Genomic DNA, 14,879 nt, shown 5'->3' with positions numbered 1-14,879 from the left:
TTCTAATCCTGAAATTCTCCACTTTTGATTAATGCTGGAATCCTCGAATCATCTGCAGTAAGGGGTGGCTCAATTCCCACCTGAATACTGCCTTCAGAGGTAGCTTATTTCATGACTGTGAATGTGTTTGGTATTTATATTCACATGATTATGAATAACTATGATATTTCATGATCATAGTGTGGCACGACTATGATGTTCTTTAAATAGAAACATATTGCCCAACAACTTCATTTTATAGGGTGAGGAAATTGAGATCAGAATTACACAACTAAATAGTAACAAAATTGGTATGAAAACCCTGTCCATTTGACACCAAATCCAGTGCACAATTTACTAACTTGTAAAGTTCTTACTTGAGTTGAAAACTAAGTGATACTAGGTCTCTGTTTGTCTGGAGCCCTTCAGGATTACAGCAGGAAAGAACCTTAGAGATAAACCTTTCCACTCCCCATTACTCCTCACTTGACAGATGATGAAACAGAACTAGAAATAAATGATTTAGGTTCCAAAATTTGGCTTAATTTCTTCTGTCACTCCAAATCTAGAAATTAGCAGTATACATACAATTCTGCTGTTTTTTTCCCAGGGTGCGCTGTCAGGAGAACCTAATGAATGCGCTAGGTTTTCTTTTTCTTATCAAAGATGTAGTGGTATTAGTAATATGTAAATGAGCCAGTTGAAACCATTGATTAAAAAGTGCTCAGTTTTTACTGTCCAGATTAAATGTTCAATAGTAGTTTACTTTTTTCATAGATAAAATTACATAATAACAGCTAATGTTTATAGAATATATACTGTGTATCAGATGCTGTTCTGTTTTAGCTGTATTATTTTCAGCAAATTCACTTGGCAGATACTTATTAAGTCCTTCTGTATGTTAGGCACTGAACTGTCTACATTTTTTTCTGAAATTTGGTCAAATATAACTTAATAAATATCATTTTTCCCTGGTATTTAGCATACATGGTGATTAAGACAGTCCCTGCATTCAGGGAGCTCCCACTGCAGTAAAGGGACACAGCACATTAAAAAGGTAAAATTAGCACACTAATTCTTTATTGATGCCAGAATGGGACTGTATTCTGGGTGTATTGGGGAGTAAAGTAAGGAATGGTAAACTCAACCTGGAGAGAAATTAGGCATGACTTCAAAGACAAGGTAATGCTTTAGAGGTATTCTTTGAATGATTTGTTGCATTTTTATCTTTATATGGTCTTTTGTTAAACCATTGTCCTTCTTAATGACTCACTTTTTTTATTTTAAAGGTAAAGGGATTGATGAGAGCAGTAGTGTTTTCCAGTAACTTCTATCAAAAGAGCAGGCTCACTTCGACCTGTTTTATATAATGATGTTTTGTTACTTTGAAATAAGGTGGAAAACCTTAATTCTAGATGATTTTAAAGACTTATCCAACTTAACATTAAATTCTGTGAATTTTTGAAACCAGAAATAGACAGGAAGCATCTGCAGCCCAGTGAACTGAATTACCCTTTCAGGATCTGCTCAGATGTTATCTCTGTGAAGTCTTTCCAGGCAGAACTAATCCCTCCTTTGACTTTGTACATGGTCCATTACAGTACATAGCAATCATAATTACATGTCTTTTGAATATATGTAGCACAAGAGATAGACCTGATTAAAGGAATATTGTGGTGAAATAATGCCTTGAAAGGTTTATTTATCTGCCTGCATTTATTAATACTTGTGAAATTTTACTGTATGTTTGTTGTTTGCATCCAGTTCCTTTGAAATGTTGAGCATAACTCCAGGATGTCTGTTCTGCCTTTTTTTTTTTTTTTTTAAGGATCTGTATAAGTACTTGGTGAGTGTTGATTTCTTTCACTTTTGGAAGGGTTAAGGGATTCCTGGTTGGGAACTATTGCTCAAATCTTTATTGGTTTTAAGTGGAAATTCTAGATGGACAGGATAAGTGGTAGTGCAGTCTAAATTATTTTAATAATTAAGAGCACTTAAGTTTGGATTGACTTAAATAAGTGTACTTTCCATATTTAACCTGCTTGTGAAAAGACCTGTGTTTCCATGGGGTAGAAGAGGAGAACATATGAAAAGGCACGTAAACTTCTTAAGGGAAAATCCTTTTAGTTTTGGCTAGACTGTTAACAAATTAAGAGTTGGTTATCTTAATAAATTGTTAATATACTATAGAAAATGATGGATGTATGCTTGGATAAGGTATAGATTCTTTTTTTTTTAAAGATTTATTTATTTATGCATACAAGAGCTGGGGGTACAGGCCATAGGTGTGGGGGGTGAGAGGATTCACCAGAGACAGAGCTGGGAAGAGAACAGGCTGACTGACTGAAGTACACTGCTGAGGGGAGCAGCGATGTCAGGAGATGTCTGCTGTGCCATGTGGGTTGCTCCCTGGCTGGGGATCACTCATGCTGTAATGGCTGCTGATTGCTTCACAGGCTGCGTCTTAACCCTTACACCACCAGGGAGGCCCGGTACAGATATTTCTGACATTTAAATTGTTTGCTGTTAGATGATGAACAGAAGGAGATTCACAGTCCAAGTGAGGAGGACCACATACATTGAGAACTCTAACATCTACTGGCTTCCCAAATAAGAGTAGATTGACTGACTTCTGAGGAATGTACATCAATAACATATCCCTTTTTATTAGATGGGAAGAACATTTCCTTGTTTATTGGTCTTTCCAACTAAAACTTTTACTGCATCACCAGGGAGGCCCTGAAAGTGGTATTTATTGAGTGCTTACTATGTGCTAAGTATTGTTCTCTTCTTCTGTAAGTTGAAGATATACTAATACTTTTTTTTGAAAGACTGATATACCAGTGACAAGAGTGGAATTATTTTTATTGGAGAAGCATTTAACTTTTTTAAGTTTCAAAGTTAGTGTTTGCTGTCCTCAAGGTTTATTGCATAAGTTGGTTACTAGTGACCTGTAATGAGATTTTGTTTATTTTTTAAAAATGTGTTTTCACACTGGCGGGACAGCCAAATACTGATATTAGTTTATGAGCTTATGATTTTCATTGAGCATATTCATTGCTTGAAATACATTTGTAGGTTTCTGCTGTATTTTTCTCTGATATTTTTGGCTTTTAGCACATCATTACATTTTAACCTAATCCAAATGAAAATTATGTGGAAGCTAAATCAGGTGCACAGAAAGAAGGATTTTGACATAGGGAAATTTCCCTTTGCTTATACCAAGGTCTGAAAAAACACTGCTAGATATGTATTTTGCTTGGAAAGTATATTTGCTGCAAATTTATGTGGGAATGGGGATATGTATGGTGTCTTGTTTTAACTTTTGACAGCACAGGAAATATATAAAGTAGCTTGTGCTTACATGTGATTCAGATGACATTAGTTGTTGAAATATCCTTTTTTAGATTAGTTGTTGAAATATTTACCATAGTTTTAAATATAAGTGCTGTTTTGTAATTTTAGTTGAATTCATTAAGAAACATTAACCATCAAAAACTAATTTCCAAAGCCATTTGACATTTGAAAATAGCTGAAGACTGTTCTTCAGAAAGTTCTCATTGCTAAGCCATCAAACTATGGTAAGGGCAGTTCAAGATATTCAGCTTCTATTTCTGACAGAAATTTACAGACCTGATGATTATAAAATCTGCAAGAACAAATGACATTACTATGTCACTAGTGTTAGGCTTAAATATTTTCTGCAAAGTACTGCTGATGAATAAGAATGAATAATAATGGGCTTTCAAAGTCCTTAGAAAAGGTACTTATTTGTCCAACAAACCCTTTTTACTGCTCCATACATATTTTTACCAACATTAGTGATAACACATTATTATTTTTTTAATTTATTTATGCATACAAGAACTGGGATACAGGCCAGAAGTATGGGGGTGAGAGGATTCACCAGAGACAGAGTGGGGAACAGAACAGGCAGATGGACTGAAACACACTGCCGAGAGGAGCAGCGGGTGAGTCAGGAGAGGTCTGCTGTTGTGCTGCAGTGGCTGCAGATAGCTTCATAGGTTGCGTCCCAACGCCTTGCGCCACCAGGGAGGACCAGTGATAACATATTCTACTTTAGATTTTACTATATTTATCTTTTCTCAACTTTTGAAAATATTGTCTGTAGTTTTTGCTTGTGGAATACTCATAGAGGCTAATTCCTTAGTCACTTTAAACTTAGCACTGACTCCTGGAATAAACAATAGCTGAGTAGTATTGGTAACATCTGTTGACTCATGGAGAACCAAAATCTTGAAATCATTTGCCTTGCTTTTAATTGACAATTGATACTACTACAAAAGTCCTTAACTCTGAACATTAGCTCTCACTGAAAAACTAATAGTCTTTTAAATTTTCACTAGAACTTTGCAGATAATTTAGATCTAATGCACACCCCACTTTCTTTGAAAAATCAGTATTCAATATTTATGTATCAAAATATTGTTTAGACTGAGATATATAGTCTGTGATTACATTTTCTCTCATGAATAACTTCTCTAGAGTTAAATTTGCCTTATTTTTGAAAACAGGTTTACTGAGATGCAATTTACATATCATACAGTTCACCCATTTAAGACTAAAATGCAGTAGCTTGCAGTGTATCTATATATGTATATATAAAATATATATATATTTAAATGTTTTGGTTTTTTGTTTTTTTTTTTTTTGTTTTGGTTTTTTTTAAGAAGAACTGGGGTATAGGTCAGAAGTGGGGGGTGGTGGTGGTGAGGATTCACCAGAGACAGAGTGGGGAGCAGAACAGGTGGATCTACTGAAATATACTGCTAAAGGGAGCAGCAGGTGAGACAGGAGAGATCTGCTGCGCCCTGTGTGGGTTAGCTCCATGGCAGGGGATCCAGCTCAGGTTGTAAAGGTGATAGTGCTGAGATTTAACCCCTAGGCCACCAGTGAGGCCCCACTTTCAGTATATTTGGAGTTGTGTACCCATCACCACAATTTTAGAACATTTTCATTACCTCAAAAAAAAAAAAAAAATCCACACCTTTTACCTATTAGCCTTCCCAGGCTCCCCATCCCCACAGCCATCAGCAAATAAACTTTCTCTCCTTAGACATACCTATTCTGGACATTTTGTATAAATGAAATCATATCCTATGTCAGCTTTTGTGATTGGCTCCTTCAGTTAGCCTAATGTTTTCAAGGTTCATCTATGTTGTAGCATGTATCAGTGCTTTATTTCTTTTTTTATTTTTGAATCATAGTTGTATGGATATTTTATTTATCCAAGCAGCAGTTGATGGACAGTTTTTGGCTATTAAGAATATGCTATGAATGTTCATGTACGAAAATTTTTCACTAGTGTAATCCCCTCCAGTTCCATCCATGTTGTTGCAAATGGCAGGAATTCATCCCCCCTTTTTAACAGCTGAATATTATTCCATTATGCATATGTGTATATATGTACCAGATCTTAATTAAGCCATTTATTATTGGGCATTCAGCTTGTTTCCGTAACTTGGCTATTGTAAATAGTACTGCAATGAACATAGGATGCATATATCCCTTCAAACTAGTGTTTTTGCATTCTTTGGATAAATGCCAAGGAGTGGAGTTACTGGATCATACTATATGATCCAGTATGATCCATAATTTTTAATATTTTGAGAAACCTCCATACTGCTTTGCATAAAGGCCGAACCAGTTTGCTTTCCCACCAACAGTGTATGAGGGTTCCTTTTTCTCCACACCCTTCCTAACAGTAGGCAGCTCTGCCTATTTTTTCATTGGATTCCTTGTTTTCTTTTTATCGAGTTGTATGAGTTCTTTGTACTCTTAGATATTAGCCCCTTGTCAGATGTATAATGTGCAAATATTTTCTCCCACTCAGTAGGGTGTCTTTGTTTTACTGATATTTCTTTCACTGTGCAGAAGCTTTTTAGTTTGATATAGTCACATTTGTTTATTTTTGCTTTTATTTTCCTTGCTATTGGAGTCAAATCCCCAAAGATATCCCTGAAGCCACTGTTGTGGAATGTTTTACCTAAGTCGTCTTCTGTGTATTTAATGGACTCAAGTCTTCATTATATTCAAGTCTTCTATTTTCTAAGTTTATAGTGGTTTTATTCTCAAACCTAAAACAAATAACCACAGATTTTTTTGGTATTAATGAAATAAGATTTTTTTTACTATGGGAAGGAATTAAATCCGTGTAGTCATTCATCTTCAGCTAGAGATTACTTCCTATCTTTCTTTTTATGTCCATTCTTAGTTTGTGCTAAACGCTTTTTATTATTATTATTATTATTATTTTAATTTTTATATTCCCCATACAATTGCAACCCCGATTTTGACCCCAATCCCTCCTTTCCCCCCCCTCCAAAGAGTGTCTCTGGTTAATAGTTGTTTGTTGATTTTGATTTTTTCCTTTCTTATAGTTATTCTTTTTCCTGGTCCGTATTTAGGTTTTCTAGATTCCTGTTATGAGTGACACCATCCGGTATTTTTCTTTTTCTTTCTGGCTTATTTCACTGAGCATGATCCCTTCCAGCTCCATCCATGTTGCTGCAAATTGCATGTGTTTATTTTTTTTTTGATTGCTGAGTAATATTCCATTGTGTATATGTACCACATCTTCTTGATCCAGTCATCTATTTTTGGGCATTTGGGTAGTTTCCAAAGCTTAGCTATTGTAAATTGTGCTGCTATAAACATGGGGGTGCAGGTGCTCTTTGGAATTAATGTTTCTGTGTCCTTTGGGTAAATACCTAGGAGTGGAATTGCTGGATCATATGGAAGCTCTATCTTTAGTAGGTTGAGGAATCTCCGCACAGCTTTCATAGTGGTTGGACCAGTTTGCACTCCCACCAGCAGTGCAGGAGAGTTCCTTTCTCTCCACATCCTCGCCAACATTTGTTGTTGTTAGTTTTTTTGAATATGTACCATTCTCACTAGTGTGAGATGGTATCTCATTGTAGTTTTGGTTTGCATTTCCCTGATTGCAAGTGACATTAAACATTTTTTCATATGCCTGGTGGCCATTTGTATTTCCTCTTTGGAGAAGTTTCTTTTTTGCTCTTTTGCCCATTTTTTGACTGGATTATTTTCTTTGTTTTTGTTGAGTCTCATCAGCTCTTTGTAGATTTTTGTGATCAGTCCTTTATCATTAGTGTTGGGTGCAAAAATGTTCTTCCAGTCGGTGGGGTTTCTCTTTGTTTTTGTTATTGTCTCTTGCTGTGCAGAAGCTCTTTAATTTGATGTAGTCCCAGCTGTTTATCTTTGCCTTCACTATCACTGCTTTGGGTGATGGCATCTGTAAAGCTGTCTTTGAGATGCATGTCATGTAGTGTTTCGCCTATATTTCCTTCTATATATTTTATGGTTTCAGGTCTTATATCTAGTTCTTTAATCCGTTGTGAGTTGGTTTTTGTGCATGGTGTGAGATAGTAGTCAAGCTTCATTCTTTTGCATGTAGTGACCCAGTTTTCCCAGCACCATTTATTGAACAAACTTTCTTTGCTCCAGTGCATATTCTTTGCTCCTTTGTCAAAGATTAGTTGACCATAGATCTGTGGGTTTATTTCTGGGTTTTCTATTCGGTTCCATTGGTCCATGTGTCTGTTCTTGTTCCAATACCATGCAGTTTTGATTATTATGAATTTGTAGTACAGTTTGAAATCTGGGAGAGTGATGCCTCCATTCCCTTCTTTTTTTTTCAGGAGGGTTTTGGCTGTTCGGGGTTTTTGGTGACTCCATCAATATTTTTTCTATTTCTTTGAAGAATGACATTGAAATTTTAATTGGAGTAACATTGAATCTGTAAATTGCTTTTGGTAGGCTGGTCATTTTGATAATGTTAATTCTTCCGATCCGTGAGCAGGGGATGTCTTCCATTTCTTTGTGTCTACTTCTGTTTCTTTTAACAGTGTTTTATAGTTTTCTTTGTATAGGTCCTTTATTTATTTTGTTAGGTTTATTCCCAAGTATTTGATTTTTTTTGTTTCAATAATAAAAGGAATGGTTTTCTTGATTTCTTCTTCAGATTTATTGTTTGTGTATAGGAAGGCTACTGATTTTTGTTCGTTGATTTTGTATCCTGCCACTTTACTAAACTAATTGATTAGTTTACTTAGTTTTTCTGTGGAGTTTTTGGGGTTCTCTATGTATGTTATATCATCCGCAAATAGTGATAGTTTGACTTCTTCCTTGCCTATTTGGATTCCTTGTATGTCTTTCTCTTGTCTTATTGCTCTGGCTAGGGCTTCCAGTATTATGTTGAAAAGCAGTGGTGAGAGTGGACATCCTTGTCTTGTTCCAGATCTTAATGGAAATGCTTTCAACTTTTCACCATTGAGAATGACATTGGCTGTGGGCTTGTAATAGATGGCCTTTATGATGTTGAGGTATGTTCCTTGTATCCTGAGAATTTCAAGGGCCTTTATCATAAATGGGTGTTGTACTTTGTTGAATACTTTCTCAGCATCTATGGATATTATCATACGGTTTTTATATTTCTTGTTGATGTGTTGGATTACATTGATTGATTTTCGGATGTTGAACCATCCTTGCATCCCTGGAATATATCCTACTTGGTCTTGGTGAATTATCTTATGGATGCATTGTTGGATTCTGCTAAACGCTTTTTTTAACATCTTCAGTACTCAAGCTAGCTGTTCCTTGTCTGAGGCCTTTTGACTGCCTTCTCCTTTCTAGCATTCTGTATATACCTCTGTCATTCTTTATTCTAGTGGCTTAATTGTATTATGTAATAGTAGATAGTGCCTGATGTTGAGGAATGTAGTTTTATTATTTTTACTCTTAGTATAGCATGTAAATCAAAGACTATTTAGTAAATCCTTATTGAATAAAACAGGAGAGGTATAAAGGGGAGAACTTTTTAGTACTTTTTAGAACTTTTTACCCAGTCATCAAACTGGCACAGTAATTTTCTAATTAAGATAATCATTTTCCTACAGGGCTCTCAGTTAGTGGGATTTTAGTTTTTTTAGAAATGGATCATTTTTTTGACCCATAAAAGCAACTTTGGAGACTAGTTAAGAAATATCAAGGGCCTCCCCGGTGGCGCAGCGGTTGAGCGCTGGGTTGCGAGGCTGCCCGCAGCCTCTGCAGCGCCAGTTCGATCCCCGGCTGCTCCCCGGCCACCGGAGGAGGGTCCCACCTGGTGCGCAGACCTCTCCTGGCAGACCTCTCCTGCCGCCCGCTGTTCCCCTGCCTGTTCTGCATCCCGCTCTGGCTCTGGTGAATTCTCTCACCCTCCCGCGCTTCTGACTGTACCCAGTTCATGTATAAATAAATAAATAAATATTAAAAAAAAAAAAGAAATATCAAATACATTATGCCAACGGGAATCAACAGTTTAGATATATGAGACTTTGCTTGACTATTTTAACTGGCATGACTGCTCAGGATATTGAAGGATTTTTTTTTCTTAGGCTAGGTCTTCAGTTAGAATGGTAAGAATTATAAACTAGAAAAGTAGTAAGAGACTGAGTGGTTGGTTTGTTTTATATGTTTAGCTTCTAGATTTTGCTTTTGAATAAGCAGCTATATTTTCGTAATTCAAAATTTAAAAATACAGGGTATGCAGTATACAAATATTGCATAGTAATGAAGTGCCACTCTCATCCTTTTCCTCCAGCTACTCAGAAACTAATAAGCTTTTGAGGTTCTCCCCAGAAGCAACCAGTTTTGGTTGCATGTGAGCATGTGTACTTGGAGTTTCAAAACTATTAAGTTGCTCACTTGTATGAATAGCTGACTGAAAATGTTTTGTGATTTTATTATTGTTGTTTTAGATACATCAAATTACGGAATGGCTTGCAGGCACTTTTGATTTCAGACCTAAGTAATATGGAAGGGAAAATGGGAGATGCAACAGATGATGAAGAGGAAGAAGAGGAAGGAGAAGAGGAAGATGATGATGATGATGATGATGATGAAGATGAAGATTCTGGAGCAGAAATAGAAGATGATGAGGAGGAGGGATTTGAAGAAGAAGATGAGTTTGATGATGAAGAACATGATGATGACCTTGATACGGAAGATAATGAATTGGAAGAATTAGAAGAGAGGCCAGAAGCTAGAAAGAAGACTACTGAGAAACAGGTGTGAGTCTTGTCTTATTATTATTATTTTACCTAATTTGAGAATATTTTGGGATAAGTTCTGACCTCGGGGTTTTACTTCTTTTTAGCAAAAAGAAAGTATATTTCTTTTGCTATTCAGTAAAGGTCTATTCTGTATAAAGACCAATTTTTTAAAAACACTTTGCCCTGATTATGAAAGTGATAAATGCTTATACAACCTGTTGGAAAATAAAGACAAACAAAAATGTAAAAATCATCTATAACCTTAACTCTGAGGTGATCACAGATATTATTTGAATTTATGTGTATTTGTACAATACATGTTTTAAAAACAGATGCTGGGATGAGGATCTACATAATTCTTAACCTGAGAAAGAGGAAAAGGAGAGTGTATTATCATTGGAGACACTTGGAAAAAGAAAAAATGAAAAGGGTGAATGTAGAATTCTCACCTGGGTTAGTCCTAAGTCTTCATATGGGTGAAAAAGTACCAAAGGTCTGGGACAAATAAGTAAAATTGGAAGAATTAAAATAGAATTGGGGAATTGAGTTTCGTTTGTGTAATATATATAGATTAGTAGTAATGATAGATAAGTTGGGCTTGATAGTGAGAATTTTACTCTGGCTATCTTCTGAAAATTTCTTCCATTTTGCATTATAGATTACCTATATTGGAAGATAATGTTTTGGAAGCACCAAAGTGAAATTAGCCAGCAATTATTTGTTAAAGCTGCTTGACATACAGTTGACTTGGTACAGTGCACATGCAAATAAAGTTCAGACTATTAAGACTAAATCTAGATACTAAATGTATAGTATTGTAACCCTCAAAAATGTGAAGATAGTAGATAGTTTTAATATTTTGATACTCTTCTTTGAGGAAATTAGTTTTTAAAAGTAAAGTGGTATTGGTTCTTTCACTGAGTTGTTGGGGGAGGATTGAGTCATGTTTTTAAGTTTTGGGTTCTTGCTATTCAGATTATGATACCTGTTTCAGGGTAGCATTATAGATAAAGAGGTTTTAGCTTGAAAAGTTTCAAGGATGAAAACCAAAATACTGGAAAAAAATGTATGTATATGCCACCAGGTCGTATGTAATATGGTCTTAATAAATAAACTGGGACATAATAAATTAATTTTTGATTTAAAATAGATATAATATTTCCAAATAGATAAAGGAAAAGAAGAAATTCTGAAAGTCACTGGGTCAAGAAAAAGAATATTGACAGAAAACATGAGTTTTAATTCTGGCTCTGTTCCTATCTTTCTGGAGACCTTAGTATTTTTCATTTAAAATTTTTTTCGTCATTTCTGAAATGAAGATTAGTAGAGTACATGAAATTTTTTTTTTTTTTTTTTTTTTTTGTGGGACCCTCGCTGGCGCCCGGGGAACGAACTGGCGCTGCAGAGGCTGCGGGCAGCCCCGCAGCCCAGTGCTCAACCGCTGCGCCACCAGGGGAGGCCCTAGATTACATGATTTTTGAGATCTGTTTTAGCTCTCTGCAAAAAGAAAGTATATTTCTTTTGACATTCAATAAAGGTCTGTTTATTCTGTGTAAAGACTAATTTTTAAAAATCATTTTGCTCTGGGCCTCCCTGGTGGCATAGGGGTTAAAGTCTCAGTGCTATCAAGCTATCATCATCCACTGCAACGTGAGTTCAATCCCCGGCCAGGGAGCTAACCCACATGGCGCAGCAGACCTCTCGCTCGCTCCTCCCCTCAGCAGTATACTTCAGTCAGTCCGCCTGTTCTGCTCCCCACTGTCTCTAGTGTGTGTGTGTCTCTCACACACACACACACACACACACACACACCCCACACCCCCACACCCCCCCCCGCCCCGTACTCCTGGCCTACAACCCAGTTCTTGTATGCATAAATAAATAAAGTAAATCTTTGGGGAAAAAATTTTTTTTGCTCTGATTATGAAAGTGACGTATAAGTCCCACCTCTGAGACTTACAACTTTACAACCGAATATTTCCTTTATAAGTTAATTTCTGTATCTACCTGTAGCTTTTCCTGTGCTTTGACCATCTTTTTATCTTCTAGCAATTAATAAGAAAAGTCTGAGGTTAAATTAAAAAATTGTTTGGAGAGTCATTTTTATTATAAAGACATATTGAAATACTTTAGATTGTGTAGCAATTGTGTCAACCCCTTAGACATTGAAGATATACCATCGATATTTTGGTACCCCTATTTATTTTGCTTAGGTGGATCAAACTCTGAATATTTACCGTTTCTAGAAGCAGCAAGGTCAGATTCCAGTGATCTTTAAAAAATGGATTAGGTGCTATTTTTGTTTTCTTAGAACTTGATATTATATATTAATTGTAAGATATTTACAGTTAATTTTCTGGATAATATTAAAAAGGGTTGGAGGAAACTAATGTAGTTTGAAGAGGAGATCAAATTATTTTGATTCAGATGCAATGGGTACACTTGTGAAAGGAAAGATTCCATGATTGTACCAATGGAAAATGGTTTATATCAATAAATGAATGTGTTTGCCAAAGGAATTAAAGTAGTCTTGAAAAGAGATGGTGTAAAAGTAATACAGGGTTTTGCAGTGGTTTTATGATTTAATTTTTATTTGAAAAATATGAACCTTGTTTAAAGTAAATGTAAGAATTAATAAAGGCAAAAAGAAATTATATTTCTTCTTATATTCAATAAAGGTCTGTTTATTCTATATAAAGACTAATTTTTTAAAAACATTTTGCAAGAAAAATTTTGAGGTTTTTGGAGAACATTTACTTATTAAAAGGTTAACTATTTTTTTGAGGCATCTTTTTTATATCCCTACTTTTCCCTTTTCCTGAAAGGAAATTGTTCTTGATCTGAAAAATTTGATAAATAACAAGATCGACATTTAAATATGGTATATATCAAATTATGATTTGCTCAGGACTTTCTTAAGTCAGTTCTCAACTATGAATTTCTCAAGTGTGAATTTCTTGGGTAGATAATTCTCAAGTATGAATTTCTTTTCTAGCAATCGCAGAGCCTGTTTTTGCTGTGGTCAAGGCTGACTGATAGACTGTGGTTTAAGTCAACTTATACAAAAATGTCTTCAGCCCTGCTGGTCGAGACAAGAAATCTTTATGGGGTAGTTGGAGCTGAAAGCAGGTTAGGCACCTATTAACCATCACAGAACAGGTTAGACTGTGGTTTGAAGAAGTAGATATTTCCCTCATGTTTTAACTCAGTTTATGTGTCTAAGTCTTTAAAATGAGATTTACAGTATCAAGTGAGGCTGTTTGGTTCTTCTAATACTTTGTTTTCTGACACATGGTTAGACTTTATACCAGGTACATGCTATTTTTGGAAGCTTTAGAAAGCTTTTGTCATTTATCAAAACAATCTGTCACCAAAACTGTTAGCTCTTAAAATTGATATTTGTGTAATTTGGGAAAGTTAGTAATTCAATCTCCTATTTTCAAGGATTTGAGTAGGCTGTTGTTCTCTCCTCTTGTGTGTCTTTTAGTGACATAATGGTATGCCCTAATTATTTTAAATGTAGTTTGGTATACCTCTTGATCATCTATTTTGTTAAAATCTTTGATTTTTCCCCAAGGTATTGGGAGAATATCTACCGCTAAGTAATGCGTGTGTATATGTATCTTCAATAAGAAGTGAAGAACTAAAAAGCCTCTTTAAAATTTAGTTCTGTGTTTTATTTTAAGATTTATTTTAACAGTTTACTTACTATTATCATTATCTTTGTTATTTGTTTTCCTGACTTTACACCCTGTTTAATGAAACAAAATTTTCTAAGTAACACATTGAGAAGTTTAACATGTAGTAACTGAGTTACTGAACACAAAGCCTTTACTTGTTCAGAGATAGAGATAACCTATCTAGATACGTTACTTCTGCAGATTTCCAAAACCTAATAAATTAGGAAACAAGCTTGGTTCAGAACTCTGAAATGCTGACAGGAAATGATATTTGGGTGGGCTTGCCAGTTCCCTTTCCATTTTTTTTTTTTCCTTTTCTGTCTGTTTCTGCTTTTTCCCTTAGGTCTGCACCTGTTCAGCATTTGGCAGGATGGCAAGAGGAGGAGCAGCAGGGTGAAACTGACACAGTTCTGGTGAGTTTCACTTTGCTGCTCCTCCTGATTCTCAGGGAAAGAATTTTGTTACTTCTTTATTGGAAAACGTCCATCTTCAAATGAATCCTTAAAATAAATGACAACATTATTCCTTTAGGATTGATTCACTATTTGTATGTGTTCTACTGTAGTCTGCAGCCGCTCTTTGTGTTGGAGTTGGGAGTTTTGCTGATCCAGATGACCTGCCTGGCCTGGCACACTTTTTGGAGCACAGTAAGATCTTTGTAAAATATTCCGGGGTGTGGTTTTTCCTCCATATTTGTATAAATTGATTTCAAAGATAAGTAGCTAGTTTGGTAGATTTCTCTATTATGTTTAACAAGAGAAAAGGCTAAGAAAAAAAATTATAGCTATCATAAAGGAAGACTTAGTAGTATTAATCTCCTTGAGTACTTGTTTTAAGAATTAGAATCAAGTCACTCAGAAAACTTATTAAATGTAAATTTTATTATTATTCAGGTATGGTAAGACCAAGTTTAGGAGACAATTACCAATCTTAGGAATTTAGGCTATATCCCTGGGAGGGACAGTCTCTTACAGGGTTAGCAAGGCCCCAGCATATCAAAGCATCAGAAATATAAATATAAAAAATTTCTAATATAAAAACAAGACAGTATCTTCAGTTTAATTATGAATGTACCCAATTAAAACTTTTGTGGATGTTGTACAATTATATAAGTATTTAAACCCATACTTGTTTTTCTGAATTACTT

The 14,879-nt window shown here is 35.3% G+C and overlaps 1 protein-coding gene across 4 annotated transcripts in view; it reads left to right on the top strand.

Annotated features, from left to right (window-relative positions):
* The window catches only part of NRDC (nardilysin convertase), a 62,301-nt gene that overhangs the window by 1,109 nt on the left and 46,313 nt on the right, over positions 1-14,879 (top strand). For 2 of the 4 annotated variants that reach the window (XM_054691366.1, XM_037498272.2), the window contains exons 2-5: positions 9,759-10,068; positions 13,048-13,181; positions 14,076-14,145; positions 14,298-14,379. In XM_054691366.1, the coding sequence (XP_054547341.1) occupies positions 9,759-10,068; positions 13,048-13,181; positions 14,076-14,145; positions 14,298-14,379 (596 nt within the window). Of the gene's footprint in view, positions 1-961; positions 1,037-9,758; positions 10,069-13,047; positions 13,182-14,075; positions 14,146-14,297; positions 14,380-14,879 lie in introns of all 4 variants that reach the window. The other 2 variants (XM_037498275.2, XM_037498273.2) reach the window with 2 other exon arrangements.

The sequence above is a fragment of the Talpa occidentalis genome, unplaced genomic scaffold (assembly GCF_014898055.3).
Source record: "Talpa occidentalis isolate TD23 unplaced genomic scaffold, MPIMG_talOcc4v2.1 talOcc4.9, whole genome shotgun sequence".
Lineage (NCBI taxonomy): Eukaryota > Metazoa > Chordata > Mammalia > Eulipotyphla > Talpidae > Talpa > Talpa occidentalis.
The sequence above is the reverse complement of the archived record's forward strand: the minus strand, read 5'-3'. Positions and strand labels throughout refer to the sequence as shown.